This window comes from Rhamphochromis longiceps, linkage group LG7, assembly GCF_057381845.1.
Source record: "Rhamphochromis longiceps isolate RC_006_pf linkage group LG7, R_longiceps_female_GT1.1, whole genome shotgun sequence".
Classification (NCBI taxonomy): domain Eukaryota; kingdom Metazoa; phylum Chordata; class Actinopteri; order Cichliformes; family Cichlidae; genus Rhamphochromis; species Rhamphochromis longiceps.
Window position 1 is genome coordinate 31,056,936 of NC_140563.1, and position 25,348 is coordinate 31,082,283.

The window sequence follows — 25,348 nt, forward strand, 5'->3', positions numbered from 1 at the left end:
GACAAATCAATAAAAATAAGTCACTTTGTAGCTGTTATTAATTAATACTTAAACGAAAATTATGTCTTCATCAAGTATAATGTTAACAAAAATGAAAGAATAAAGAATAAACAGCAGAAGTTGCTTGTGAAAGAATTTTTTACGTAAACTTTGTTATTTCTGATTTTCCTCCGGGGCTCTGAACGCAGCATCGGCCTGTGAGCTAATCACAGCGTGCCTGCCGTAAAGTGTGGCGTTGAGGGTCATCATGACCAGTTAATTTTGTTCATTTGTATAAGTTTCTAGGTAATTGTCGACGAAGACAGCGACGGTGAGTGGATTTGTTTGCTTGTGGTCATAAATGTGAATTATAGACGAAAATAAATAAATAAGTAAAATAGCGTATCAGATTTTTATCAGTCGGTTAGCTAGTATTCTAGCACGTTAGCATGCAGCTCAGTTATGTAGTCCTGAGTGAAGGTGAACATCTGCTAATTTAACTGTTTAACTGTTATATTTTATTCATTTCATTATATCTACTGTAAAAAGTAACCGAGATACCTGCTGGTCACGGAAAATGGTTTGTTGTGGCCCAAATAAAGAAATGCGGAACATATATTTCTGAGTGAAAAATGAAAGTATTGCTAATCAATGTGTTCAGAGCCAACGTTTCCTGTTTGACGAGTCAGCATGTATTTATCACACAGACATGTGTACATGTGCGAAGACAGTCTCATGCTTATAAGGATGAAAGTCAGATGATTAGAATTAAAGTCACGTTATGGTTTGTATTGTTTAATTGATTGTTTTTACTGAAAACTAACAGCAGAGCTCTGCTTTACGTTTATTGGTTTCGAGTCTTCTGTTTATGGGCACTGTTTTCGTCTAGTATCTATTATAGAATAGATAAAACTTTATTCTGCGCCAGAGTCGAGCATCATCTTTGTTTCACCAAAACATTCATTCAGAACTTCATCTGTTTACATGTACACAGCAGGCAGCTGAACAAATGCAGCTTCCTGTCCAATAAACTCTGGGTTATTAACCATGACAGTGAAACTCTATCACTGTCACATCTGGGAACTTCGCCACTGCCTGGGTCACCCAAGGAAAACTGAACCTGAGTCCCCATCTGGGGCCAGTTAAGAGGAAAATAAGTGGCTGTGTCACATGAGCCAGGAGCGAGTTTACCAGGGTCTTAGCCTGAATGAGCCACACGTGTCCTAACTCCTGCTGTGGGACTGCATGCTGAGTGGCTCAGAGAGAATCAAACTCTTTGCTCCATGTTTAATTTAGTCCCTGAGGCTTTTTTGTATCCAAAACATGATGAGTTTCTGTTCTTGTGTTTCTGTCAGCAGTCATGTCAAATCCTGCCCTGCTCGTTCTGTACGGGAGTCAGACCGGGACAGCTCAGGACACGGCACAGAGGCTTGCCCGGCAGGCACAGAGACGGCGGCTGCGGGTCCGAGTGATGCCACTGGACGACTACAATGTGGTGCGTAAGACCTTATTCAAAAATAAGGGGGGGGTGTTAAAGTTTTCAGAGCTGTGACTCGATAAATGTGGAATAACTGTGGGGTCACAGTCGGTGTTTCACATGTTTATACCCAACTTTAGTCCCAGAGCTGCTCCTGAGTACTCCTCCTCAACCTCACAGCGTGCCTTTTTCCTCCCATCAAACAGGCCAACCTGATCACCGAGTCTCTGGTCGTCTTTGTTTGCTCCACTACTGGTCAGGGAGATCCTCCCGACAACATGAAGGTAAGAAAAATGAAAACTGGAAGAGTGAAAGGTGACCTTCCAAAAAGGAAATATTATTTTTAAGCACAATTACCTTTTTACTTCAAGTCTTTCCAGTTTGAAATTAACCAAGAGTTTTCCTTTTCAAAGTTTAGAGTGTTTCCCCTCTTCATCCTGCTAAATGTAAGGATCTTTGAGGTCTGTCCATAAGGTTTTTGAGTCAGTCAGTCATGGTCAAAGCTTCAGAGTGAATTAGATTCGAATCCTCAGATTAAAATCAGATCAGATTCACGCGAAACACATGAAACACATTCTCGGCTGAGAGAGACATTAAAGCTTTTTTAAAACTGTTGTACACTATCAGTAGCGTCAGTAGCGTCGGACATAACAGGTGGATTTCTCCTGGACTTATCAATATGAAGGTAAAGTGTTGTATGGCTTCATTAAATGTAGTGAAGTTATATTAAAGAAAGAAGCTAATTCTGAGGGTCAGTGAGAACCTCTGTGGTTTTTCTGAAGAATGATAAAAGATTTCATGCACAGCCAATTATATTTTGAAAACCTTTACCTGTGTCTGAGACGTCCATGTGTTCTTTGTTTTAAGAATTTCTGGCGGTTCCTCTTTAAGAAGTCTTTACCTGCCGGCTCTCTGAGTCAGCTCGACTGCGCCATCCTGGGCCTGGGAGACTCCTCGTATCCAAAGTCAGTCCAGGATTTATGCTCGCTGTTCTCACCATTAGCCTACAGTGACTCGTCTGGTTTTTGTTAAAGCCTGTGCACGTTGTGTGCACCGCAGGTTCAACTTTGTGGCCAAGAAGCTTCATAAGCGCCTCCTGCAGCTCGGTGCCTGCGTGCTGCTGCCCGTGGGGCTGGCTGATGACCAGCATGACCTCGGGTAAGAGACAAGTGTAAACATGAACATGGCGGAGGGTTTGTTGCGCGTGTGCTGAGCTGACGGTGTGTTTGACGCAGAGCGGACGCTGTGATCGACCCCTGGTTTGCTTCGTTTTGGGGGAAAGTGTCGACTCTTTACCCGACTCTGTCCGGCATGATGCCGCTGAGGGAAGACGAGCCGTGAGTATCTGCTCCATGTGTCCCTCTCTCAGAAAGCGTACGTTTAATTTATAGGTTTGTTCTGTCTTTTTTGCGACAGACTTCCTCCAACCTACACGTTCCACTTCCTGGACGACATGCAAGAGAAGGAGGAGGTCCAGCTGAGGATTCCCATGGATCAAACTGTCCCCTCCCAGTCTCACCCATTTCCTGCCAGAATGGTGTTCAACAGGAGGGTGACGGAGCCGTCGCACTTCCAGGACGTCAGGCACATTGAGTTAGACGTCACTGGGTCCAACATTGAGTACGTAACCTTGATCCCCTGAAGATTACTTTTCAGACCTGCATGGTTTTTTTGTCCTGAAACGCCTTGTTTGGAGCAGAATCTGCTCTGAATACGACCCTGAGTTTCAGTATTTAAGTAAAAGCAGTAAGCCTCGTTGGTCTGCCGCCATCTCCAGCTGTGTTGCTGTCCTCCAGGTTTGCTGCCGGTGACGTGGTGATGATGCGCCCATGTAACGCCCCTGAGGATGTGCAGCAGTTCTGCCAGCTGCTGAAATTGGACCCAGAGACCCGGTTCACTCTCAGCCCCACAGACAACACTGCAGGTCAGTCCCTGTTTCATAAATATCCCTTCCTATCAATGCACTTCCTTTCCTTTGAATAAATCTGACCTCTGAATGTTTTAATGACTCTTAGTCAGATCTATAATCTGTATATAAAAGATCGAGGTAGCTATAGTGACCTCACTGTTTTCATTTAAAAGCAGCTTGGAAATAATTTTAAGACAATCACTGATCAGTCTGAGTCTATCTTTCAGTCCCAGCCAGGCTTCCTCAGCCCTGCACGGTGCGCCACCTGGTGGAGAGTTACCTGGATATCGCCGCTGTGCCTCGCCGCTCCTTCTTCGAGCTGCTGTCCACCTTCGCCACCAACGAGCTGGAGCAGGAGAAGCTGGCCGAGTTCAGCTCAGCGGCGGGCCAGGATGAGCTGCATAACTACTGCAACCGACCCCGACGCACCATGCTGGAGGTAACGGTCGAAGAGGTGGAGCTTAGAAGCAATTTTGCAATTATTAAACCCAAACAGGATTCAGACCTGTGTAATAAATAAATCTGTCTTCATCTGCGTTTTACCTCCGATCTGCTCCTTGTTGCTGCAGGTCCTGGCAGATTTCCCTCACACCACAGCAGAACTCAAAGTGGACTATCTCCTGGAGCTTTTCCCTGAGATCCAGCCTCGCTCCTTCTCCATCGCCTCCTCTCTGCGGGTAGATCATCCTTCTTTATTAGATTTAAAAAGTATTTATATTTTAGCGTTATAGCCGTCACTGTAAAGATGTGGTCTGCCTGCAGGCCCACCCAAACAGGATTCAGGTCCTGGTTGCTGTTGTTTGCTACAAAACCAAACTGTATAAACCTCGAAAAGGCCTCTGCTCCTCCTGGTTAGCCTCTCTGGATCCTGCACAAGGTACTCCACCTTATCTGTAGCATATGCTCACCGTAACTGTTAGCAGCCACCTACATACACTGATGATTAGATTAGGGCTGATTAATCAAATTCCAGCAGTGAACTGGCATCAAATGACGACTCTTTTTAAAATTCATTTTGGATACAAAGCTCTAATTTTGAACAAACCTCATGCAATGTAACCCTGAAACTACTTGTGGTATAGGATAGTCTTCATTAAATAAAGTTCAGCTGAAATCCTGAAGAACTTTAAATAATTAGATCGGATTAATAAGTCAGTCTAATTAAAGAATTTAAATGTTTTCCTAATCTGTGTCCCAGGCGATGTGTATGTGCCTTTGTGGGTGAAGAAGGGAAGTCTGAAGTTCCCCTCAGACAAGGAGACCCCGGTGATCATGGTGGGACCTGGAACAGGAGTGGCCCCCTTCAGATCGGTGTTACAGGAGAGGACCGCTGAGGGGAGAACTGGTGAGATATCTGATTACATTTCCCAATCGCTCCACAGTCTCTCAGAGCTCACGTGACGACACGCCTCTTCATCCTCTTCCTGCACGGCAGCTAACGTCCTCTTCTTCGGCTGCCGCTCCAAGTCCAAAGACTTCTACTTCAGCACAGAGTGGGAGGAGATGATGGAGGCTGGATTCCTCACCCTCTTCACGGCCTTCTCTCGAGACCAGGTCAGAAACACGCTCCTGTTAACCCTGTAAATAATCACCAATATGAACAACAGCAAATGGGAGATGATCAAACTTCCAGTGTCCAGGAGTTCGGTAGGTTTTGACCTTCAAGCATTATTGTGTTTGTTCAGGAGGCAAAGGTGTATGTGCAGCACCGTGTGAGGGACAATGGTGAGCTCCTGTGGGACCTGATCGCCAATAAAAACGCCTGTTTTTACATCGCTGGGTGAGTCTGAGGCCTCGAAGCTGCCGCTGATAACCTCCCCCACTGAAACTCAGGTTGTAGAGTTTAAAATACAATTCTGGGACAAAACAAAAACCCTGGTCTTTTATTGTCTAAGGATCACATCTGGAAGCTAGTTTTGATTCTTCTTTAACTAAACTTCAGGTCTTCTTTGTGTTTCCGTGCAGCAACGCTAAACAGATGCCAGCCAGTGTGTGCGACGCCCTCAAAGAGGCGTTCCAGCAGGCGGGAGGTGTGTCCGCTGAAGAAGCCGAGCAGATGCTGGCGACCATGGAGAAGACGGGTCGGTTTCAGAGCGAGACCTGGTCGTGATCGCTCGGCCCCAACAACCTTTTGACTACACTGGGATCCGTCCAGCTGTCAGAATCAACTTATTCCAACAAATGAAAGAATAACCAAAAGTCTCTGTTTGACGCTCTCTTCATAGAACGAGATCATTTCACCCCACAGAAAGTTCACACTTTGGCTCTGTTTGTGGGTTTGGATGCTTTTAGGGTTGGGCTTTAGCTTCATCTGCATATTTTCTACACACTACTTTAAAAACCTGAACAGGCTGCTTTGCTTTGAGCTAAGTCGACTGTTATTGTGACGCAGCCGCAGAGATGTGCTGCAGTAGATCATTGGACCAGTTTCCTTAATTCTTTCTACTGCGTTGGCCTGCTGTGGAAACCCAAACCAAATCTGGTGCTTCCTACACTTTCATTCATGAGAAGTCTCTGGAGGTCATGATGAAAAACCTCACTGATCCCCCAACATATGAATCATTTTAAAGTCAAGCAGTAGAAGATCTAAACCCTGATCCGTGAACGACGTACCCAATAGTTTTTAGCTTTTTCTGTGGAAGAGTACTGTAGTCACCACACAGTCTCTGGTGTACAGCATCACTGAATATTACCCAATAACAGGGACAGAGAGGATTGCATCTCACAACTGGAATCAAGTTACAGAAACAGTTTAAGGAACAAGTCGCTCTTCTCCTCCTTCCTGCCTCCATTTCTGATCGTCTGTGACATCAGGAGAATCTCAGCAGGTGGTGATCACAATATTTCATCACATCAGTTTGCCTGATTGCATCTAACCTGTATGAAATCATTTGGCGTGAACTTTTAGTCAGATAAACCCTTTGAGAACTGTATGCACTGCAGATAAAGGGCATGTTCATTCCTCCTGAACAGGAGTTATAATGGTAATCTGTGAAGTATTTATTGCCTTTCTTGAGCTTTATTAAGTGTGTTGACCAGAAAGTAAAACCAAGTAAACAGTGTTGCCTTAAAGTACGTCAGTGAGGTCCTAAACTCTTAAATGAAGCTATAAGCATTCAGTAAAATACGTCACAATAAACTGTCTGGATCTGAAAACTCCTCCAGAGTGTTTTTGTTTCTGGTTTCTTCCTGAAAATTAATAATTCATACAAGATACATCCACCATCAGGCTGCATCTGAAATTAGCCGACTATGAACACTCCAGTGACTAAGCTACTGATCATTACAGGAATGAGCCAATCAAATCATGCAAACGCCACAGCACTGCTGCTGACCACTCAATGTTATGAAAACAGCAGACGTTGATCATTGTGAGTAATCAGCCAAAGCAACGAGCGGCTAGCTCAACCTAAATTTTAAAGCTCCGGGGTTATTCGCTGTTACTATGCCGACATGCCAAGCAAAGACAAGTCTACGCTGTAGCCCCCACAGCTGGCTGACGGTGGGTTTGACATCTGTAACAAGAAACAATGGAACTGAACAGGCCAATCACAGTCATCATCAGCCGTGAAAACACGACATGCAGTTGTTTATAAGGAGGCGCACGGCAGATTAAGGTGAAGGCTTTCATTAGGGTTTGTGACTGGATCTAATGTATAAATCCCACATTAAGAGAATTCTTGTTCATGTAGTGCTTGAACACCTGATGTGGGCATTGCATCGGTTCATTTTGATGTGAAACTGCACAGCCAATTGTAACACAGCTCCACAGGTTTCTAAAAGTAAATAAAGATGCTTGGTTGTGTGCTGTGAACAGAGAGCAAAGAAACACGACACTGACTCCATTTCCTTATTTTTATCTTCCAGCTTCCCTGAGGTAAATGACTCTCAGCACTGACTCCGCCCCTTCATACAATCCCACTACACTACAACTCCCAGCATCCAATGCGGTGTCACCGTCCACCAGATGCATGTGGTGCTCTTTTCTCCCGTGCATCATTAGGCAGGCTTTCAGGAATTGTAGTACAAACCTGGTAACCCGGATACAACCACTCAGTTAGCTAACCGTTCACACGTATAAAAACACCTTAAGGAGAACGTCCAGCCTCACAGATCAAAAATCGACTGCTGCAATAAATACATCATTTTTATTGATCGTTAATCTGCAGTTTGGTGTATTTTTCCTATAAAATGTCCAGAAGTAACAAAAATCTCTGTCACATTTTCCTTAAAGTGAGCTTTTTAAAAATACTAGGCGATATAAAAGCAGCAAATCCTCACAGAGAAACCGTCCGTTAGATAACTGTTCAGGAGACAGCGACACAGCTGCATCTGGCGGACATCCTGAGAAGGTCCAGCACAGGAAGTGGCGTTTGTGGATGATGCAGAAACATTTTGATCATTACCCCACGCTGCAGTGACCCCAGAATAGACAAAGCCCACAGTTAGAGAGCGACCCATGATAGAAAACAGACTATTAAAAAGCCCCACCCCCTTCGCCGCTTGTCCTCTATCTGATGGCCAGCGTGTGGACCTGGTAGAGCTCCTTCGGGAAGTTCTTTTGTTGCTCCTGATGGACGATGCGGAGGCCGGCTTTGCTAACCAGGCTGCACACTATGTTCAGATCCCGGCACACGCTGCTGTCCTCCTCATCAGGGATCACGCCCTCGTATGACACGTTGTCCTTGATGACAATGAGACCGTTGGGCCGCAGCGCCTTCTGACAGCGGCGCAGGAAGTCTATTAGGTGGTCGTCTGTCAGGTGACCTAAGGGTGGAAAGAACAAAAAAATGAATTAGAATGAGGAAAGTTTAGGTCCCACTCCGGGTCAGGGATGAGTTCCTGCCCCAAGTGGAGGAGTTTAAGTATCTCGGGGTCTTGTTCGCGAGTGACGGGAGAAGGGAGCCGGAGATCGACAGACGGATCGGTGCAGCGGCTGCAGCGATGCGCACGCTGTGTTCCCCTGGACAAGCTGGTGGAGGTGGCTGGGGAGAGGGAGGTCTGGACTTCTCTGCTTGGGCGGCTGCCCCCGCGACCCGGCCCCGGATAAGCGGAAGAAAATGGATGGATGGATGGAAGTTTAGGTCATCTAATCGCGCACCATTTTTCATTTGCTTTCCGACTCAGACTCACCAATGACCCACTGGATCCAGATGACATCATAGCGCCCGCTCTCCGGCACAAAGTCCTGCAGGCCGCAGCAGAAATAGTTGCCCACCCTCTTGCTGTCGTCTCCCAGGTACGTCTTGGCTTTGTCCAGGAACTCCTGTGTCACGTCCACCAGGTCAACAGTCTTGAACAGCGGCAGCAGCAGGCGCTTTGTGATCCTACCGATGCCTGCGCCGCAGTCCAGAGCGCAGCCTGAGCCAGTCTTCCCCTCGCCATCCTGCAGAGGAAAGAGAAAAAAAGATGACTAGGGTTTACACAAAGACCCAAGTAAAGCACAATTCAACTGCATCACAAACAAGGAAACAGCAGCACTCGCTCCCTTTGAAGGTCATACAGCTGTTATCACCCATTTTTATCCACAGATTACAAAATAATAAGCTTTTCCTACATATAATCCAAAGCATAATGATAATAATTCACTGGAGAACCCTACAAGGGTCAGATCAGCATGTCGGATTAGTGGCTGCTTGGCACGTGAAAGGTCTTGTTCTCCGGTTTTTCATTTCATTATTAATTTTATATTTTAACAACCAATGTCTGAAAACAATGTTTGAAAACCATGAATTCCCTGTACACAGAGTGCTAACTCAAACATGCTACAATCTTTTTAGAGGTTCTTACGCCAAGGAATTTCTGCAGGAAGGCCTTGGACCCATTAATGTCGATGCTGGAGATGCTGCCATAGCCTCCCAGCATGCCGTCCACCGTGGGTGGGATATCCTTCCAGTAGTCCTGAGCGTTGGAGTAGAAACTCACCTCGTCCTCGACTATGTCCCCCATCCTGAAAGGAAAATGCACAAAAATGTGAAAATCAATCAATGGCTGAATCATGAAAAAAAAAAAAAAAGCTTCAGTCAACATCAAAAGAGATTCAATGATTTTTGAAGGAGGTTAAATTTGCAATATCACTGACCACTCTTATTTTGAAAGTTCAGTTGATGCTAACCAGCTGCTTCTTCCATATAGAGTATATCTGCTTGTTTACACTGAAAGACTGAATTATTAGCGGCGTGGTGCTCCATGGACAGGACTTCTGGACCACATCTGTGCTGTTGGTGTCTTTTTAGTGTTTATAATTCCATCATCTGACCAATGATGTGGCCGCTGTGCGGTTAATTGTATAACAGGCCATCCAAGAAGTCTGAGCTCCAGTTTTGGTGGGTGAAATAGTTGGATTTTTGTTTGGAGGTGTCTGCACTTTAGTGGCTCTAAAAAGATCCAGAAAGATTTCTGCTGTGGCGTCCATGAGGTCACGCAACTGTTTCGAGCTTCAGCTCATGGTCAGACTGACTCACATTCCTGTGGGAAAAATTTAAATACCTGCCTAAAGGAGCCTGAGAGTTGTGCTGCTTTTATTGTTATGATGACAGCAAAATGCTTTTTATTGTCTCCATTCTGGACAGAAGACCGAGCCACACTAAAAATAAATAAAGACACCTGCGCAGAAATAAACAGGCTAGGTCCTGTTTCTGAGCAACAAACCTCACTCTCTGGCACCGGACAGTGGGACATGAGGTCTATCACCTGTTCATCATGAAAGGGGAACGCGCGCGCGCGCGCGCGTACACACACACACACACACACACACACCAAATGTGGCATCATGTGGCTGCAGTTCAGCTGTCAGCGCCTGTCTTGTGAGCAGGACAGAGTGGATGGTTTAAATGTGCAGAGTTTTGTGTGTTTCACACACGAACAGCCTGACTACAGAAAGAAGCAGCTACATGAAACCATAAAACTGCTATTTATTATTATTATCATTATTAATAATACTTCACACTGGGGCTGTGGACGTAATCACTGCCAGGCTTTAGGACAGTTTTCTGTTATATTTTTCCTTCTTGTATCTGATTTACAGTTACAGAACGAAATACTCGCTTTTTACAGCCAATATTTTCCCCAAATCTGAGTAACTGTGTTATAAGTGGAAGTAAATGACTGTTTATGATTTCTGATTTAACCGAGCAGTTAATAAAGTTTACAAAGTCCTCTTAAAGTGACAGCTGCACCTATATCTGCCTCCCACACCTGCTCACTACAACAAATAACTGCCTGTTTCTGTCGTTTTTAATCAGAAACTTCCCACCTGTCGCTCTCTGTCACTTTTTACGTACTCTCCCTCTCCTTCGTCTGACGCTCTGCACGTGCTAACTTGCACCTAGCCGCCGTCGTTACGCTGTTTCCGCTGTTTAATATCCGCCTCTGCCGGATATCAGCCCGATAGATTCACTCTCCGTGATCACACCGACCTGGTCTGGAGTCAACGCCTGGTCCCACTCCCTCCTCGGCCCCTGTTGAACCCACTCCCGGTGTCTGCTGTGCTTCACTTTTCTATTTGGGACCGTCACACACGGTACGTTACTTCCTCTTTTGGTTTCCTGGGAGAAGAAGCGGCCACAGCGCCCCCTGCTGCCCTTCGTAGACCCACTTCTTTCACCTGTGCTTTTGGACCAGGTCATTTCAGACCCAGGATGAAACATAAAAAACACAGCTCAGGATCATCTCTGCTTCCTGTCAGGGTTACTTATTATGACTTTCTATAAGAACTGTGGCAAGACAAGGAGAAAAAAAGCCGAGTATAAAACAAAAAGGTCCACACCCATCTGCCTCACCTTAAAAATCCCTGTTCACTTTTCAGTGGTTCCAGTCATCTCTGCATGTTAAAAATTAAATAATAAAGCTACTACTACTACTCATTATTATTATTATTATTATTATTATTATTATTATTATTATTATTATTATTATTATTATCTTGCATTTGCCTGAAGTCTGTATTCCAGATGTTCTTCACATCAACTATACTTTCCACTTCCTCCTTGGAATCCAAAGGTGTTCCCAGGCCAGACGAGATATGGAATTTATCCAGGGGGTTCTGGGTCTGCTTTAGGTGGCGTCCTAACCAGATATCTGAACAACCTCATCTTTTTTCAACACGCATGAGCAGCAGCTCTACTCCGCTGTAGTAGTAGTAGCAATAGATGTAGTAGTAGTAGTAGTAATAATAGTAGTATTACTGTATTAAGGTTGAAGAAATTTTTCTAGAGGGTGTCTGAGCTCAGCCTTAGAGATGGGGTGAGGCATTAATAAGGTGGTCATTAAAGCCTCCTCCACACTGAACAAAACCAGCTGAGGTGGTTCAGGCTTCTTCCTGGACACCTCCTAGATGAGTGGTCTGCAAACACCTTATTTTCTCTCTGGAACAGCTGGAAGAGGTGGGGATGGATGGATGGATAAATCCTCATTTTTCTTTTTTCGTTGTTTCATTTTTGTAACATAAAAACAGCACCACTGTCCTTCTAATTCTAAAGCTTAGGTGGAATTTTAACAGCAAAGGAATAAATCTCACAGTAAGCCGATGGAGTTAGAGTAAGAGTCCTATCATATAAAGTGAGATCTCTTTTTACAGACTGACCCGTGTACAAAAGGCATATATACACTTTCAAAGCATACAAACACAACACATCACATAATAGATGTGACAAATGAAACTGCAGAAATATAAATATAACCTTCCTTTAAATCAAAGACTGTAGTTCACATTTGTTGTTTGGGCAGCAGGTTACTTAAATCCCATTTCCCGAGTTCAGTTTGTATACGAAGTACAGCTCATGCTAGAAAGTGAACAGACAGTTTCAGCAATATAGTGTTTAAATTTCTTCAGAGCAGAGCTTGCTGGGCAATCTTTGCAGCAGAGCCAACGATCATTACAACAGTCCTTCACTACATGCACAGGACCATGCTTAACTATTTCACTTCTTCATACAAGATGTGTGAGAAAAGAAATCAGAAACAATAATCCACCCCAGCTGCTTACATTACAAAGAGGTGCAGTTTCATGGTGGAGCTGCAGTGTTTTCATTGAACCACAGGAGGGCAGTACAGTATAGAGCTAAATGGGAAAAAAGGAAAAGGTGGGGAGAACTTCACTGTGATGATTTGGAAAGTTCAGTCTGCAGAGCCAGTCTCCATCTGCATCCAGTCCTCAGCGCTTACACTGCGCAGATACAACCAGCCACATTCCTGCACATGTGCACTCATTAAAAATATAACTGATTATTTCTGTTTTATACCTCCAGAGAAAGGCTTCCTCTCTGAAATATTTAAAACCGTCGTGAAAATAATCCCGTGTTTCAGTCACATCCACTCCGCTGCTGCTTTCAAGCGACACACAGTCAGTTCCTGCGGTCACCAGTGAGAGGAGCTCCAGTGCAAAAGAAAACGAGAGAGAGAGAGAGAGAGAGAGAGAGAGAGAGAGAGAGAGAGAGAGAGCGAGAGTGAGAGTTCATTTTTGTCATCGTTTGAGGATTCAGTGCTGAAGAGCTGTTCATTCCTGCACTGAACACACAGCAAACCTCAGTAAACCTGCAGGGACAGCACATATCAAACAATCATGAGAAAACTGGGATGCTCTGTGAGGATATGACACATGTTTGTATGTACAACATACTGTTTGCTCAGGAAACACGTACTCTGCACACAAACAGCAGTTACTGATACTCTTACATGAAAAAGACAAAGAGAGGATTCATCACTGCTTTTTCTGAAAAGCAGTCCATTCCACTCTGAAGTTTACGTTTTTCCTTCTCTGCGTCGTTCACAGCTGACAATTTCCACTCATTGTTTTCCCTTTAGGAGCTTTAAAGTGGCCAAAAATCACCCTATTTCTCACTGCCTGATGGGTCCATCATATCCATATCAAGACTGAACCAAGAGGAATTGAACAAAGTCTGGATGCATGTCATAAATTTGAAAGAGACCCAGCAGTCAGACTCGGCCGAGCTGCCAGTTATGAGTTAAATTGCTTCTTTTTTCAGTGTGAAGCCATGTGCTCATGTTCTAAATCACCATCACTGATGTTACCCACCGGTTTTGGACTCGTTTTGAAGCCTCAGCATCAATGTTTTGGTCAACACCATGTTGGTTTTCTTGGAGTCAGAAGTGACCAAATGAGGATGAGAGGAGTGATGAAGCTGCGTGCACAGACTGTATTAGTGCACCACACAGACAGAGATACCTGCCAAACAGTGCTAAGTAAGTAAGTAACGGGCTAATAAAAGTATATTTAGACCACTTGAAATCAATCATTCCACTTCATGTGAAATCATCTACAAGTGATGTAGCATGGTTACCAATTTATTTATTTATTTAAGACTGGCTGCTCCAGTAAATTCAGCACCTTGAGCAACAATAAATAGGAGACTGTGCCAGAAAAAAGAAATATTTGATGATGAGTGCTCAGGCAAAGACCAGGCCTTTGAGAAAGAGGAACAGAGAAATGGTAAATATCCTATATTTATATAGCGCTTTACTAGTCCCTACAGACCCCAAAGCACTTTACACATTCAGTTATCCACACATTCACACACTGGTGATGGCAGCTACATTGTAGCCACAGTCACCCTGGGGCGCACTGACAGAGGCGAGGCTGCCGGACACTGGTGCCACCGGGCCCTCTGACCACCACCAGTAGGCAATGGGTGAAGTATCTTGCCCAAGGACACAACGACCGAGACTGTCCAAGCCGGGGCTCGAACCAGCAACCTTCCGATTACAAGGCGAACTCCCAACTCTTGAGCCACGATCGCCCACAGAGAAGGTCAAACTAAGCCTGTAAATGTTCAGATTACTGAGGTCACCTGTAGTTTGCGTGGAGGGCGCCAACTTGTCACTTGCTGTTTACTCTTTTCAAGGGACTAAAAAAGGAGTAAAAGCTGCTCCTTACCACTGCAACCAACACGTTTCAAAAGGTGCCACTTTTATTTTGAAAGCAAACCGTCTTTGCTTCGGGTTTTCATTGTACTTTTTGATGTTTTACACAGTTTCACTGGCGACCATGGCATCCTGCTAGCGGTTATGGAATACACTGTTTTCCAAAGCGACCCTACTAGTCACCGCTGGTTATGAGAGGGTCACTGAGCCATGACTGACGCCTTAAACAGGTCAGCTAAAACAAACAAACAAACAAACAAACAAACAAACAAACAAACAAACAAACAAACAAACAAACAAACAAACAAACAAACAAACAAACAAACAAACAAAAACATTTTTTTATTAGGCTACGCACATGTTTATTTCTGCTGTAAAGTTGGACATTATGCCATGGAAGTCTTAGGGGATTGACTCATGTTTGGAGCGGGCCTCAAATGGACATTAAAAGAACTGACCTCATTTTTCAGCCCTGGAGGTCAAAACCGGGCCACTAAACCACTGAGGGGGGATTTGATTGGAAGAAAACCCTAAAACATCGTGTAACTGAAAGAATTCTCCAATGAAGTATTTTAGTATTTAGTATTTATTTATTTATTGTCATTGTCAAGAACAATGAAATTGCGTTTGGGGCTTCCATACAACCCCAAAAAAAGAAGAAAATAATAAATACCCCTTAAAACCCAAGTGTACATATTTAACCCAGTGTGACTCCAATGCAATAAGACAATCCTTAGCAATAATGTTCGTAGAAATTCAGACAAAGACCTGAGAAACATGACAAAATACAACAATGCAACCCATTCAATATTATTGTACTGTGAGATATGATATCAGATATGATAGTTATCTATTTAAGAAAGAGGGGGGGGGGGGCAGGAGGGGGAAGAGAATAAAGATGTGATGCACCAATGCAGACCAGTTCATTGCTATTAAGAAGTTGGATATGGTTATTGTCCGTGAGAGGGGGGCAGAGAGTTCAGGAGCCTCACAGCCTGTGGATACAGGCTGTTGGCCAGTCTGGATGTTCTGGCCTGTATAGACCTGTACCTTCTCCCTGAGGGCAGCAGATGGAAAAGGTGGCGCGCAGGGTGATGTTGGTCCCGCAGGATACTGTGCACCCTCCTCAGACAGCGAGTGGGGAAGATATTACTGATCTCTGGCAGACTTGTTCCAATAATTCTGCCAGCTTCTTTCACCACCCGCTGGAGTGCTTGCTGATCGGCCTTGGTGCAGCTGGGGAACCACACTAGAAATCCATACGTCAGAACGCTGCTGATGGCACAGTTGTAGAAGTTCAACATCAGAGATCTGGGAATGTGTGCGCTCCGCAGTCTCCTCAGGTAGTAGAGGCGCTGTTGGGCCTTCCGTACAACTGAGGTGATATGGTTGCCCCAGGACAGGTCCTCGGTCACAGTTACCCCCAAGAATTTAAAACTGCTCACCCTCTCCACAGCTGACAATTGAAAGGTCAATAATTACAACAAGCCTAATCCAGGATGGTTTGGTATCATGTAAAACGCCTACGACACTGAACTTATAAATAACCTTGGCATGAGTATGATAATGTGGGCTATATATCTATCTTTCATCGTCAAGTCAGGGAAATGTCATGTTGGATGTTGGAATGTGAAATGTTAAAGACCCACCAGAGATAAGTGCAGCTGATCTGCAAAGACATCTTCAGGGCAGCAGGGCCGCCGCTGAAGAGACCGAGGCCATGGCCTCTGTATTGTTTTGGTGAATTTGAGGGTTTTAATGACCCGAGGACGAGCAGAGTTTTGAAGATGTTATGTTATCGTTGAGAATGAATTCAAAGTCGGTTGTATGTGTTGCTGCTTATTACATTATGACTCAAGGGCTGCAGTTATAGTGGGCTGAATGAATATGAAAACGTGAGCTTACATTGGGTCTGATTTCATTCAAATAAATAAAACACTACAAGTTACGTTTACTTGAACCAGCGTATTTATCTGAAGTGGGGTGGATGTTTATAGGGACCAAGTGATGAATTAGCTTCCAAGTTAAAAATGACTTCAGGTGCACAATGGCCAAAAAAGCAAAAACAAATGTGAAGAAAGCAAGAGCCTAACAGCTGAGAGGCAACATCGCGGCTGTGGCTGCTGCAGAGTTGCACTGGTGCATTTTCTTATAAATATTTCAGGAAGGAAAACTCGCCTCTTCAAACTCCTCCATCCTGCACTCACTGCTGTGGTTTGGACTGCAGTGAAAGAGAAAAGAAATGACCAAAGCTTGGTGGTTCCATTGCATTGTTGAGGCTGTTCAACCCTGTAAATTACTCTGGATGATAAACTGTAAAATGAGCTTTTGAAACACTCATCAGAGCAAGATTTTCCTCAAATATGAAAGGCTGAGGTGAGGTAAATTCATTCAGCTGCCAACTGTCTTAAGAACATATTCATAAGAATACCTATAAAACACTTAATGATGGCTCCCTGAGAGGTTGATAAGAGGTTACTGGCACTTTAAATAAACCTTTGACTCAAACACAATAAGGCTAGGAAACTGTCAAGATGAGCATATTTCTTAGTCAGTAAACTTCCACCAGGTATCTGCTGACCCGCGTCGGGTTAGGGTAAGGGTAGGCGGTTTGGTTATGTTTTAACAGCTGATTGAATAACAAATGGCACCTGTTACATCTTGGCCAGTTCTTCTGTCATAGGTGTTTCCATGTAGGTACACAAATTGGAAGAAAACACAATAAAAAGAGGAGGATTTTAATCCATACTGTACTCATAAAACTAAACTTACATCACTGATAACATCCATCCATCTATCCATAACTTATCCAGGGCAGCTAAGAGATGCAATCTGGTGTCTACCCAGTAGCCTCCTCCCAGTTGGAAATGCCCAGTACAACTCACTGAGGAGGTGCCCAGGAGGCCTCTTAATCAGATGCCCGAATCATGTCAGCTGGCTCCTTTGATGTGGAGCAGCAGCAGCTCTACCCTGAGTCCCTCCTGAATGACTGAACTTCTCACCCTATCTCAAAGGGAGAGACAAGCCACCCTTTGGAGAAAGCTCCTTGTATCCATGCACTCATTGCTTTGGTCGCCACACAGAGCTTGTGACCAAAGGTGAAGGTAATGAAATTATATTTGAAATTCATTTTATACAGCCTGCATAAAACCAGACAGTGGGAAAAACATGGGGCAACGTACCTGAGATGAACTTTCTAATTCATCCTTGGGAGGTTGTAATTTCTCTTGGTCCAGCAGACCAACACCAGTAGTAGCCATCACCAGCTACAGCCCAAAACGGATGAGTTGGAGTATTATTTTGGACTGGCCAGAATAAGAGCTGGGATACTGTCCTCTAGTAAAATGATTGTTGTGTTGTCTCAAATAGGTGAAAATAATACAAATAAGCCTCAAAATATACCCATGAGACCCAAGAAAATTCCACATGTGGGAAACTGCAAATATACAAGAATGTGTTCATAAGTAATACATATCTGCTGTGCTTTTAATCATTCAGTGAGGTAGTCTGGATTTATAGTTTGAGTTAGCTAAACAAGTAAAAGAATATGAGTTCATGTGGGTATTTTTGGTAATTTGTTTGGCTCGTTGCTGTTTGTGTCCATAAAAAAAGCTGGATGTTAACCTAATAGAAATCCCCTAATTCAGTGACCTGGAGGATGTTAAGATGTTAAAAGTAACTCTCTGAGCCTGTGTTACTCAGTCCACGCCACTCACATTGGACCTAAAGACAGATGGAGGTGTGGTCCACCCATGAGGCTGCAGATGGAGAGACGGACAGAAGGAAAAGACAAAGAGACAAACAGAGATGCACCAAGAGGCAGACAGAGATACACAGCTATTCAAACTTTGCTGTTCCATCCCAGCCTTATTGGAAAAGCCTCTACAGTGAGCCCAGCACTGAAATTAGATATTGATCCTGTGCCTCCTCCCCCTCCTCCTTTGGCTCTGCACACATTCCCTTCGCTTTCATTTAGTCCTTCTGACTCTTGAGATTCATTCGACTGGGAATCTTCTCATTTATGCATCCTTGATTCCACCCCTTGCATCCTCACACTTAGGACATAAGAGGAGGGACGTGAGGAGAGAATAACTGATGCACCTTCAGATTATTGAGATTAGTCAGTTATATGTGCTGTGAAAAGCTATTTCTTTATTAATTTGGAAGATATAGAAGAATATTATTGACCTTATTAGTAAGTCATTTTATACTTAGGTGTATATTTAATTAAGACTCAGTGGGAAAAGACAAAATTAATGAAATTAAAAGAGCATTTGCAAAAGATGCAATATCATTTCATCCAGCTAAGGTTAGGTTTAGAAAAAATATGACCTAGCAGACATGCTTGTCTGTCTGACACATGAAGTGTAACTCTTCTAGAAAAACATTAAAAAAAAATCCCCATTAAAAATCACTATTTAGTGTAATCTTGTTTCTCAAAAGGCTTTTTGGCACACAGTTTAAGATTCAATCCTGCATTCTTCCTACTGGCCAGCAGGAGGACTACTTCTAAGCTCTGGAGCTTAAAGAAAGGAAGCCAGCGCTGGAATGCTAAAAACTGCAGTTCCTCTAATGTCCACTTAAGGCTGGCTCCCACAGGTGGATGGTGACACAGGTGGCTGTAGCTGACCTCCAAACCATGTTTGTGCTGCTGGTGCTTTATGGATGAAGCATGCTAACCAAGCTTGCTAACCTCTTATAAGCACATAATAAACCTGACAGACGTGAGTGTGCCTGATTTTTGTATCAAGTCTTGTAAAAGTCTCAAACTGAGCACTGCAAACACAGACTACAAACATGGAACATTTAGCTATTCAGCTTAAAGCACAGACTTCTCTGCACAGCCTCTATTTTCTAACACACAGATGATTTAATTCCCCTTAAAATGTGATCATGAACGCAGCACAGGAACATATGGACATAAAATGTTCGAGGCTGGTTTTTCTCCCTTCAGCTCTGCAGTTCTTCCTTCCTTTGCCATCGTGTACATATGAAACGCTGAAGCACACAGCAAATGTTCAGCAGGCGTGCGTCATTGTGGTGACTCATGGACGCTTGAGCACAGTGTGTGCGTTTGTGTATTGCTCACAGTTACACAAAACCCAAAGTTCCTGGAAGCAAGAGGCAGTCTGAGAGTAGACATGTTCTCTATATCAACAAATTAATCTCTACAACAAACCTTTTGTGTGAACTTCAGCAGTCGAGCCTCTCACTGTTGAATGGGAGTGTTGTTGTCAGCTCAGCTGGGATTCCTACTGTGTTACCTCTTTATTAAAACCATATTTAAGGTCTAAAAATGAGCCATGATCTGTTAATTAAAAGAGCTGAGCTTTGAAGCCTGAACTGAGTATTTCATTTATATTATATTCAACTTTTATGGCAACTGGGGGTCCAACTAAATTGGTAGAAACTTTGACTTTGAAATTTAGGCTGTAGTACAGTTGATAATTAAGCCTATTTAGCAAAATAACTGGTCAACTCGAGTCTCTGAACTGGACATCTGGACTGTGTTTGTGCTGTTGGTGCCATTTGGAAAATTTTTTAATGCAGTTATCTGAGAAACAATACAGCTTGCTGTGCAGTTAATTGTACTAACAGACCGTCCATCTGCGCTTTGGTTTCAGTGGGATTTTATTTGGATGTTATGGTCGTGTTTGTGAGTTTCTGTTTGGTTTGTTATCTCTGATGTTTCTTATTAGAAATGTTATTCTGTGTTGACTGTTCATGTTTTGGTATTAATCATTTTTATTTTGTCTCCTCTTGCTTAAATCACCATTTGTGTGTTGGCTTTTTCCATGTTTACTTGTTTACTGTTTAATTTTGACAATCATTTTGTCTCTTATTTCTTCCTCAGGTTTACTTCCCCGCTTCATTGTCCTTGATTAGTTTCAGCTGTGTTTTGTTTTCCAGGTGTTTCCTCTCTGTCTGATTAGCGCTCATTGTGTCTGAGAGTATTTACATCATTATAGTATTTTTTATTTTATTTTCCTCTGTTCTTTGTGTGAGTATCTATTTATCTGCCCTTCAGTGCGTTTTGAATATGTTTTGGATTTTGGATCAGGCAGTGTGTTTGTTCCCCATTATTTTGTTCTTTGGTAATGGACTTCTGCTTTCCACCTGGTAAGTAGTTTATTCACATCTGTCTTTGAGTCCTTATCACTTAATTATTACTCATCCCACTCATTCAAATATAACCACTGCTGGATTAACACCAAAACAGTATAGGCCGATATGCTAACATTAAGGCTCATGGTCACAGTCACTTTTACTATACATTCAATGGTAGTCCCACTGTGTACTGTGGTCTGAGAATTGTCCTTCTCAGACCACAGTACACAGTGCAAAGGTGAGGGAATGCACTTATGTTATTGTCTGCTCATGCTGTGCACATTATGCTCATTTAGAACAAAACAACCACACCAAGACCCCTTGGAGGAAGTAGTCTGGATCCAATTCCAAAAGAACTCCAGAGCAGTTTGTTGATGGTGAGAATGGGATGCGACTTCAGTGCAACTTGAAGTTTAAGCTAAACACCTTCCCTTAGTCACGTATGCTTTGCATTTTGAGATGCAGCAGACGTGAAGAATACAGATTTGCCTGAAATGCAAATATTAGGAGTAAACTCTAGATGTACTAGTCCAGAACACAGCACTTTCTTCCTGTATTTACTTCGGTTGCTCCCACCCCAGACTCTTCTGGCCAATGAGAAGACTGAACGTTCTCACGTTTGCTCAGTATTTTTCTCTGCATGAAAGGAAACCAAACCAGAACAAAATCTACAAGTTTTCACAAATGAACAAATGAACTCCAAGTGTGATAGTGTTCATAGAGCAAAACAAAAACAGAAACCACCATCTACTTGGATTCCTTTAGCACTGTTCTGAACCAATGCACTTTGAGAGGGTCCTTTTATGTATATTACATGTATATTGCAGCCGTTCACTCACTCATCTCACTGAGGACCACTTATCATCTTACTGAGCTAAGAATCTCCCCTCACAAATATGAAACATTTCACGTTGTAATGGTCCAGCATGTCCAGCATGAGACCATTTGGTGACTAACTTAGTTATTGTTATTTAACAAATTTATTAAAAGAAACAATTTTCACAAAGAAATTGGAAGAGGAAGGACTTTATCAGGCACTGACAGGTATTTGAATCTCCACATATAGATATTTGTAGGTAGGTGTATACAGATAGACGTGTCTGTATATACATATATATACATGCATGTGTAAAAGTATCCACATAAATATTATTATATAAATAATAATATTTATTTATTAAAACTATTAAATTACTAATAAATGAAAGATTATGTGTTGTAGGTAAGTGAGTATGGGTGTACATAATAATAATGGATTGCATTTATATAGCTTTTTTCGAGACCCTCAAAGCACTTTACAATGCCACTATTCATCCACTCTCACATTTACACACTGGTGGAGGCAGCTACAGTTGTAGCCACAGGTACCCTGGGGCAGACTGACAGAAGCGAGGCTGCCATATCGGGCCATCGGCCCCTCTGGCCATCACCAGTAGGTGAAGTGTCTTGCCCAAAGACACAACGACCGAGACTGTCCAAGCCGGGGCTTGAACCAGCAACTTTCCGGTTACAAGACGAACTGCCAACTCTTGAGCCACGATCGCCCCCTATATATTACATTTGTGAATGCAAAGGCGAGGGAATGAGATGAATGTAGACAGAAAGGAGACAGATGTTTAGATTTTCCTTCTCTCTCTCTAAAGGACAAAATGTAATTTCTTTTTTAAAATATACAACTGATTAATATATTCGCTATTTTTGTTTTGCATTTTCAAACTATGAGTTACACTTTTTTTGTAATGTTCAAAATAAACATCTATCCATCACTTCCGCTTAGTGTTTTCAGGGTCGTGAGGGGTGCTGGAGCCTATCCCAGCTGTCATATGGCAAGAGGTACACCCTGGACAGGTCGCCAGTCTGTCACAGGGCTAACACACAGAGACAGACAACAATTCGCACTCACATTCACTCCCGCATTCACACCTATGGGCAATTTAGATTTTTCAATTAACCTATCCCCTCAAAATAAACAGTAATCTGATTTCTTCATTTATATCAGACGGTCTGACGAGACCTTTATTCCATGTGGAAATAACATCAACATCCTCTTGTCTGTGTCTGTTTTTTCTTTGATTTTTACCCAGTAAATAAGGTTGAAGCAGAAACCTCGTCTCCAAGGTCAAAACTGGTTGTGGTATGATGGGGTTCATGGTGAACAAAATAATCATGGTGACGTTCAAGAACTACACTCGATGGTAAACCTACATTGAGGAAATACTGCCAGCAGATGGTTATTCAGCATCCACACGTTTGCTGGGTACTTTTACTCATTGTTTACGTCTAGATCCTAAAACCTACTTTGTTAGATTTAGAAAACAGTAACCCTGCACCTTAAAAATTACAAGCTGGGAGTGACTGACTCACGTCATCTTTACTATGTCCTGGCACAGGACAGCATGCAACGTGCCACTGGTTTGACAAGACAGTTTGAGTTCCCAGAAATGAGAACATGGTTTATTCAATGGAGGAAAATCAGACTGAACGCTCCTCTCGCTTTTAACAATGTGATGTGGGAGGTCTCTCTATAAATGTCACAAGTTCCAAGAGTTTCACTGGGAGGGACACATGGACTAACAGAAGTTCAGATTTTTCTGCACCACTGCTCCTCTGTAGCTCAAAGTAGTCAAGAAAAACAATAAAGTTTTAAAATGTTCAAAAATCTTAGAACATTTGCACAAACCGTGTCTTGAGGATGGTTAGGAGCGTGACAGAAGTGAGGATTTGGCTTACTTTTATGAAACTAAAGGAGCTGCCGACTTGACAGCCACCACCACAGACAAGCTCCATTGTCGTGCCAGCAGCTCCTGCTGTGACAAGTCTGCGAGGGCGACATCAGATCTGCAACCCCTCGACAAGCCTGCCATTCAAACACAGCTGTAAGTAGATGAAAACACAATCAATGAGAACACTAAAGAAACTCTTTCAAAATAAAACAGGAAAGACTAAACTTAACTCGGTAAACCTTCAACTAATACCCAAACACATTGGATTGAGATCAGTACAAAAAACTTGAAAGTCACATTTTATTCATCTTGGTTAGAAGGGTGGATGACTATGTGAAATGTTTATTGTGAACACAGATTGTATATAAAAAGACAGGTAACACCAGTATGAAAGTACCCTAAACCTGCATTCTTTTAACAGATAACAGTTTGTCTGGTATATCTCAGCATGGTGTGTACTTAAAAATTTTGAAGAAACTGGACAAGTGGACAATAAAGAAGTGTCAGGTCTAAAGAACTATCTACAGCAGATGAACATGATCTGAAAGTCATGTCCATATAAGAAATAGGAAAAAAAATCCAGGAAAGACCTAACAAAGGACTCGAGATCATTTAGTCCCTTAGCTGATCCATATGATGTTCACTGAAGCCTCATCAGAGATGGTCTCAGTGGAAGGACAGCTGTCAAGAAGCCATTTTCATGGAAGGGCAACATCTTACATTTTAGAATGATGAAACTGATGGCAATGATCCCAAACACACTGTCAGTGCAGAAAAAGCATATCTGGATAGAAAAGCACAGAGTGGAACACTGCCAGTCATGGATTGGCCTCCCCAGAGCCCCGACCTTTTTTAATGCTTGAATGATTAATAAGTCAGGTTATGACTTAAAATCGTCAGGTACAAAGACTGGACTGAAAATGTGTGAAAAAGCAGCCAATAACTAAAGAAAAACTCTGAAATACTTTTATAAATAAAGACCACTTAAAAAAAATATACAAGAATGTCTTTCTCCTTTTGAAGCAAACTATATGGAAATCAGCCCTGGCTCAAGATTTTTGCACAGCATGCAAACAAAACAAAAAACATATAAGGATGTTTTAAAATGCACATAAAAGCTGAAAGTCGCTTGTAAACAGTACACAGTATAGTGCAGGGAGGGTGCACAGCCATATTATAATAAAAGCAAACATATGCATGCTCCGGCAGTTATACACTGTAGTGTGTGCATTTGTACAATTGGATCGATTCATTTAAAGAGAATACATCTAAGGAACTACAGCTACACAAACAAGACATATTTATCATGCTAATAGTGGTTAGTAAAACCCTGCTTCACGCACTAAAATGTAATAAGAAAAAAAATCCACCTCCTGACATGTGTTAACCTTTGGTGTTATCTCATATTCAACAGCGGTTTGCTTCTGTTTTTTTTTTTAAATTTTATTTTAGAGGAACGTTACAGAACAGAAACAGAGCAAGCCACGAGTGCTCGCCAAGAAGAAAATAACAACCAGCGCTTTACTCCCCCTCCCTTCCTATATCTTCTTTCTCTCTCCTCCTATCTCCCTTGGGCTCACCTTCACTCATCACCTCATCTATTTTTCCCCTTCTGTTGCCAGGCAACAGACAGGAAGAGCATCACTTGGAGACGTCAAAACCACAGGAAGAGCTCACAGAAAGACGCATCACGAAACATCAAGGATTTAGCCGAATAAAACCGCCTCTCTCCGTGATGGGAAATGCCACGGGGTCCAAGAAAGATGTCAAGGAGGACGTTTGGGCCATAGCAAATGTAAATACAATGAGGAGGAACTCAGATTTGGTAATTTATTCAGCACAGCTCATCCTGTGTATGGGAGCAAATGCTTTGTTATTTATATCCAGCACAGCAGTGGGCTGAAAGAGTCCATAATGAATAAACTAGCAACAAAGGATCATGCACTGTGGCTTAAATGAAAACAAATTTAAAGATAAAGGAAACTGGCATGATCTTTAAAATGGTGTCAACATCAGTGTATCAGGTAGTATGAATGTGATTAAAAGGAACAATGAAAACCCCCAAATCCCTCAAAATATGCACGTTTGATCTGTTAAAGCTGATTTAATCGCACCATCGAGCTGACAAAACAAACTACAGCAGTTCCTCCCGTGGCCACTTGAGGCTGCCTCCAAATGTGAGTCAATCCCCATAGACTTCCATTTTAAAATCAGGGGGTTGTTTTTGTTATCCATTCATCGGGCTATTATCAAGGCTTCCAGTTTGCTCTG

The 25,348-nt window shown here is 42.8% G+C and overlaps 2 protein-coding genes across 5 annotated transcripts; one reads left to right on the forward strand and one right to left on the reverse strand.

Moving 5' to 3' along the window:
- Positions 1-174: 174 nt before the first annotated feature.
- ndor1 (NADPH dependent diflavin oxidoreductase 1) lies at positions 175-6,211 on the forward strand. Of its 2 annotated transcripts, none has more exons than XM_085413338.1 (15): positions 175-310; positions 1,338-1,474; positions 1,663-1,740; positions 2,324-2,421; positions 2,516-2,614; positions 2,692-2,793; positions 2,873-3,076; positions 3,253-3,380; positions 3,593-3,804; positions 3,935-4,042; positions 4,128-4,242; positions 4,564-4,710; positions 4,801-4,919; positions 5,051-5,145; positions 5,331-6,211. In XM_085413338.1, the coding sequence occupies exons 2-15, from the start codon at positions 1,340-1,342 to the stop codon at positions 5,473-5,475; spliced, it is 1,785 nt and encodes a 594-aa protein (XP_085269464.1). In that variant the 5' UTR covers positions 175-310; positions 1,338-1,339; the 3' UTR covers positions 5,476-6,211. The 2 variants fall into 2 exon arrangements, with proteins under 2 accessions (XP_085269464.1, XP_085269465.1); XM_085413339.1 differs by having other exon boundaries at positions 183-310; positions 1,335-1,474.
- Positions 6,212-7,206: 995 nt separating this feature from the next.
- On the reverse strand, positions 7,207-10,920 carry ntmt1 (N-terminal Xaa-Pro-Lys N-methyltransferase 1). Of its 3 annotated transcripts, none has more exons than XM_085413340.1 (4): positions 10,784-10,920; positions 9,156-9,315; positions 8,499-8,751; positions 7,207-8,132 (listed from the first exon to the last, which is right to left on the reverse strand). In XM_085413340.1, the coding sequence occupies exons 2-4, from the start codon at positions 9,312-9,314 to the stop codon at positions 7,876-7,878; spliced, it is 669 nt and encodes a 222-aa protein (XP_085269466.1). In that variant the 5' UTR covers position 9,315; positions 10,784-10,920; the 3' UTR covers positions 7,207-7,875. The 3 variants fall into 3 exon arrangements, with proteins under 3 accessions (XP_085269466.1, XP_085269467.1, XP_085269468.1); XM_085413341.1 differs by having other exon boundaries at positions 10,735-10,857; XM_085413342.1 differs by lacking the exon at positions 10,784-10,920 and adding an exon at positions 10,621-10,730.
- Between the last annotated feature and the right edge of the window lie 14,428 nt (positions 10,921-25,348).